Below are 6,000 nucleotides of genomic sequence, written 5' to 3' on the forward strand. Positions count from 1 at the left end.
AGTTTGTTCTGATTTTGTATTGGTTGTTGGTGTTTGGTTGTGTTTATTTTCCCTACCTGTGTCTCCCTCGGTGCTCTGTTCATGTCCCCGTGTTGTTATGTAAAACAGTCTGTGTGTTTCCTGTTTTACTTTGTAGGGTTGTGTCTCGTTATGTCCATTAGTTCCAGCTGTGTCCCCGCCTGTCTGCCATTACCGGATTACCGTGTGTGTATATATAGTGGGTGTCGGTCTGTGTTCGTTGTCGGCTCGTCTGTGTTTCATGGTGTCCTGTTCCTCGTCTGCGTCTCTCTGCCTCCCACCCCATTCGTATGATATCAGGTTTGTTATTTAGCTCACCCAGTTTAGGTTTATGTTCTGTCCTGCCCTCAGTTCTGTTATTTGTGCACTGTAAATTCTCTCCCCTCACTGCCTGTTTTTGCCACTCCACCACTTGTGAATAAACCCTCACTCGAATCACCAGTCGCTGTCTGCATTTTGGGTCCTCCTTTCCCTCCACACCACACGGCTCACCCCGCCAGCCGTGACAGCTTCACTGGTGGAACTGGTTTAGCGTTCGTCCGTCAGATACACAACAAAGCACTATTTTTGGTAGCGCATGCTAGCGGGCCGTCGTTATTACCGTGTTGTTTGGAAAATACGGCGCACTTAAAATCAATCCTTTGATTTTCCTGAAAGTCGACAGAGCCCCTTATAATCCCGTGTGCCTTATGTATGAACTCTGGTTGTGTTTACTGACCTCGAGACGATTTTATGTGCACGGCGCTCGAAAATCTGTCAAATGTTTCAGTACGACTTTGCTAAGCTACGAAGCCGCACCGCTTGATGGATTGTCGGAGCATTACGGCTATCGTAGGCGGAGCCTCGCGGAGTGATACGTACTGTGCTTCAACATAATGTTACCGTATTGTGTGTGTATGACCTCTTTTTAAGTGTTGTGGATGTTACACATGGTTATGCTGAGGATATGTCGGCCAGTTTCCACTGGAAATGCCTTTTGGTTAAACTGTCAGCGAGGAATTTGCATTTGTACTGTTAATTATTTATTTAACTTTAATGCAGATAAAAAACAGCTGCTTGTTTAAGTGAAAATACATTGATGTTTTTTTTGCACTAATAAAGTTGTGGAGTTGTAAAGTATTTTGTCTCGTGTCAATTATATCGTTATTGCAGATTTTCAGAAGTATATGGTGATAAATATTTTTGGTCATATTGCCCTGCTCTAGAACCCCCCACCCTCCACCTCATGATGCTTAAACGACGCAATCAACCTAAATTTAATGCATGTGTAAAAGAAAAAATAAAATTAAACTGCACAGATGGTTCCCAAAGGAAAAAGTACTACAGCTTACTAGGGTATATTAGACTTAACAGTTACTATATACAGTAATGGACTTCTATACATTTACATCAGATTAAAACTTTGGGTGTAAGATTCAGATAATTATTTAATAAAAGCTCGACATTTTAAATGAGGATAAGAAAGAAAAGTTTGTCTTTGTGCCCCCTTTTCCCTGTTCATGCCCTATCGGCCCCCCTGGCTACACTTTGCTAGATCCGCCCCTGCACAGTTACGTCAGCTGTAGAAAAAGATCCTGGTGTAGAAATAATATTAAATAACTTCTAACAACAGCTGATCAAGCTTAAACGTGCTGCTGTTGTTCAGCCGCTGGTTTCCTCTTTCAACCAGACTGCCGAGAAGTTTTGCACGCCACGGCGCTCTATCACGTGACCACACTGCTCCGACTGCTACGGTTATGAGCCGAGTTACGCCGTGTCGTAGTTTTGTGACATTTAATGGATCAATTTCATTTTTTATTTCTCTCCGGTATCCGATCCAGTATTTTAGGTCAGTATCGGACCGATACATAATATCGGATCGGCCCGTCTCTAATGATGTCATCTGATCTCTTCAAACAGGAAGTGTGTCACGATTGGCTGATGCAGCGCCGCGCCCAGCAGGATGCTCGGACTCCTGAGAAGATGAAGCGGAACCAGTCGCTGGTCGCCAATGGCAACCTGACCCTGGAGGAGAAGAAGAGGAAGATCCTGAGGAGTCTTCGTCATCTGGAGGGACTCGGCACCCTGAAACCGCCAGACAGCGAGAACCAGATCCTGCAGATGATCGCCAAGGTAACGAGACCTGCCTCCATCTCCTCCTATTCCAGGGTCCTCCTTCACTACATCCTGCCTGCAAGCTCCCGCCCTCCTCTGCACGTGTGCAAACTGTTTTACCCAGAATGCACCAGTGGCCTGTTGCCTGCACGTCCCTGACTATGTCGCTGCACGTTTCCCCACCAGGACATCCGTCAGCAACGTCTCCACCGCCAGCGCAGAGGGGCGGAGCTCCTGAAGCTCCATCAGACTCTCAGCAGCCTGCAGGCTAAGAGCAGCTTCCACAGTGAGCAGGTGGACTATTACAGGCATTACATCACTTCCTGTCTGGACAACCTCACCGCCAGGTATGCACAAGCAGGTGTTTTTGGGTAACGACCGAGTTTTCCTCATCTCAGGCCATTAGCATCAGATATAACTTCCTGTTCTCGGACATGGCCGCGCCAAGCGTTTAGAAGTACCGCAGCAATGAACGGCGATGGGGCGGGGCTGTGGTGACATCACACGGCTGTGGTGTGAACCAGGTCGGTTTTGGGGCGGGACGAACAAACGTTTGTCACACAATCAACAACACAAGGGATAAACTAAAGTACAACAAATTAAGTCATTCGGGAACAGGTGAGCCGAGGTCGACCACGAGCCCCGGGTACAGGAAGCGCTATCAGAGGCGCCAGAATACGAGAGCTTTAAACCGTGCGTTTGAAATCTGAGTGAGGAGAAGCTCGCTGAGGTACGAGCTGAATGTTTGCATGAAAAGTTCAAACATCACCAAGAGCGTTGGCGTCACGAGCCGGCATCCACGCCGACCTGCCATCAGCTGACCTTAAATATCCACCAACAGCTCCTGAAACAGGAAAGAGGAGCTTCGACCGCGTGTGTCCCGAAGGTGCACGTCGCGAGGCTGTCAGCGAGGTCCATCACTGATTGGCTTTTTCTTGCAGCAAATCGACCAATCAGAAGGCGGCAGACGGCAAAGGGAGGAACAAGCTTCCTGCTCTGAGCTACAGCGCCACCCGGCTGCACGAGAAGGGCGTTCTGCTGGAGATCGAGGACCTGCCAGTCACGCAGTAAGTGGAACGCACAGACAGCACACGTATGACGCGCAGCGAGGACGCACGCTCACGATCTCTGTTTCCAGGTTTAAGAACGTCATGTTTGAGATTGCTGCCGGGCCTGAGAGAGGAAGTTTCAAAGTAAAAGCTCGATTCCTCGGCGTGGAGATGGAGGAGTTCCTGCTCAAATACCAGGTAGGACCGAGGCCACGGCGAGCCGGGCCACATGAACCAGGTGATACGAGTTTAACGTGTGTGTGTGTGTGTGCATGCATGTGTGTGTGTGTGCATGTGTGTGTGTGTGTGTGTGTGTGTGTGTGTGTTAGGACCTGCTGCAGCTGCAGTATGAGGGGGTGGCTGTGATGAAGATGTTCAGTAAGGCCAAAGTCAATGTGAACCTCCTCATCTTCCTCCTCAACAAGAAGTTCTTCAAGAAGTGAGAGGAGCGGCACTCGGCTTCTGCGGCGAGGCTCACGCTCCCGTCTGTAATCAGGAAACTGAACGGCGTTTTATACCAAATATATCTCGCTCAGTGGGGCGTCCTTATACACTCCTGTCTGTGCTGTCATCACTGAGTTAGTGCTCTGTCTGCAGCGCCGTCTTTGTTTTTATGTCCGTAAGATTCAACTAAAGTGATTCTTTGTTATTTCACGTGATATTTTTATGCATGTTTATATGATACTAATCAGAGTGAGTCGTCTGTCTCGCTGTCTGTAACACTTTCATGGGACGTCCTCTCCCTACACCTGTTTTAATATCTCACTACAGTATTTGGATGCGGTGCAGAGTGAGGCATCTTACCCTAGTGTCTCTCTTTGTTTGGGAACATGTGTGCTTCAGTTTAATTTGGAGGAGTGACACGTCAGTGTTTGTCTTGGTTTGTTTCTCAGGACTCGAACTACACTACGCTGTCTGCTTTTGAAAGGTTTGACCCTTTCAGGACTCCGTAGTGGCTCATTGGTCACTGATGTCTGGTTGTAATGTTTAGCTGCACTGATCTTTGACCAATCAATACCAGCTGATCAATACCTGTAAATATTTCCTGTCATTTCCTTCTTCTTTTGTCTTTGCTACAATAAATGGTCTGTATTTGTATAGCGCTTTACAGTTTTATTTATATAGCACATTTAAAAACCCGAAGGCACACCAAAGAGAGTCAACATAAGTCAATAACAGGGTACAAATCAGGCACTAACAGACCAGGAGAGTTAGATAAATACCAAATCTGCTAAGAAGACAAAAACAGCAGTAAAAATAATAAATTTAATAAAATATAATAAAAGATTTAAAAGGGTATTAATTGGTCAGGAAAGCCAAGTCAAATATGCTTTTAATCTTGATTTAAAGGACTGGATAGAGTCCGAGGCTCGAATAGAAGCTGGGAGGCTTCCAAAGGTCGGGTGCAGCTGAAGCAAAGGTCGCCTCTGGTCTTCAGTCTAAACTTAGGTTGGGCCAGGAGTAACTGACCTGATGATCTTAATGCACGACAGAGTGTACAGATTGAGGTCAGTGAGGTAGCTGGGCGCAATGTTATTCAGGATTTTAAAAGTGAGCAGCAAGATTTTAAACTCGATATTTGATTGGTAACCAGTGTTGATCAACAAGAGCCGGAGTAATAGGGTCAGATTTTCTAGTGCCAGTAAGAAGGCGAGCCGCAGCATCCTGAACGAGCTGCAGCCTTCGAAGAGAGAAGGAGACCACAGTAGAGAGAATTACAGTAATCCAACCTGGAGGTCACAAAAGCATGGATACGTTTTTCCAGGTCCCTGTGTGGTACATAATGCTTAGCTTTAGAAATTTGAAGTTGAAAAAACCCCCATATTTAACTACAGATGATACTTGCTTATCGAGCTTAAAGGAGCTGTCCAAATAGACACCCAGGTTACGCATAGAATCAGAGAGAGAGTTAGCTCGGGGCCCCAGCAGGGCAACAAGCTGGTCTCCAGGAATATGGCTGTCGAACACGATAACTTCAGCTTTTTTCTCATTTAAAGGAGAGAATTTTCTGACAGCCAATCTTTAACCTCTCTCAGACAATCGTTCAGGGAGTTCAGTGATGCTGCCAGTCAGTCAGTTGACAATAGATTTGAATGTCATCGGCGTAAAAGTGATAAGAAATATTGTATTTTTCAAATATGGAGCCCAAGGGTAGCATATACAAAGAGAATAATAAAGGGCCCAATACAGACCCCTGGGGCACACCACAGCAGAGAGGGGCAACAGAGGAAGAGTTTCCTCCCATCACAACAGAGAAGGATCTATGAGGTAAGAATTAAACCAGTTAAGGGCAGAGCACTTGATGCCTACAACATGCTCTAGCCTCCTCAAGAGTATATTATGATCAACCATGTCAAAGGCTGAAGACAGATCCAATAAAACTAAAAGGGCAGGGCGACCAGAGTCAGCAAATACAAGAAGATCATTATAGACTCTTAGCAGTGCCGTTTCAGTGCTATGGTGTGGCTAAAACCAGACTGGTATTTGTCAGTGATATTATTTGCTACTAAGTAGGCCTGTATTTGGAGAAAGACGGCTTTCTCTAAAATTGTGATAAAAACGGAAACTTCGACATTGGCCTATGAAGGGTCTTTCTGATCAAAATTACTTTTTTTAAGAACGGGGTGCACTACCGCATGTTTAAAGGCAGTCGGGACACAGCCCACTAACAATGATAAATTCATTAAGGATAAGATGCAAGGCCCAATTTCATCAAAGCCTTCCTTAATAATTCGGGATGGAAGGATATCTCACAGAATTTGAGTTTCTCAGTTGTTCAATTTTTCCCTTAAGAGTGGGAAGTGATAGCAGCTCAAAGTGAGAAAAGGTGGACATGCAT

At 45.9% G+C, this 6,000-nt stretch overlaps 1 protein-coding gene across 3 annotated transcripts in view; it reads left to right on the plus strand.

Moving 5' to 3' along the window:
• Nucleotides 1-3,915, plus strand: part of iqgap3 (IQ motif containing GTPase activating protein 3) — a 19,880-nt gene extending 15,965 nt beyond the window's left edge. For all 3 annotated transcript variants that reach the window (XM_087848622.1, XM_087848620.1, XM_087848621.1), the window contains exons 34-38: nt 1,918-2,130; nt 2,299-2,459; nt 3,054-3,179; nt 3,251-3,359; nt 3,491-3,915. In XM_087848622.1, coding sequence (XP_087704748.1) covers nt 1,918-2,130; nt 2,299-2,459; nt 3,054-3,179; nt 3,251-3,359; nt 3,491-3,604 — 723 coding nt within the window. In that variant the 3' untranslated portion in view covers nt 3,605-3,915. The remainder of the gene's footprint in view (nt 1-1,917; nt 2,131-2,298; nt 2,460-3,053; nt 3,180-3,250; nt 3,360-3,490) is intronic.
• The last annotated feature ends 2,085 nt before the right edge of the window (nt 3,916-6,000 follow it).

Source organism: Neolamprologus brichardi, chromosome 11 (assembly GCF_056152115.1).
Source record: "Neolamprologus brichardi isolate AB-2024 chromosome 11, ASM5615211v1, whole genome shotgun sequence".
NCBI lineage: Eukaryota > Metazoa > Chordata > Actinopteri > Cichliformes > Cichlidae > Neolamprologus > Neolamprologus brichardi.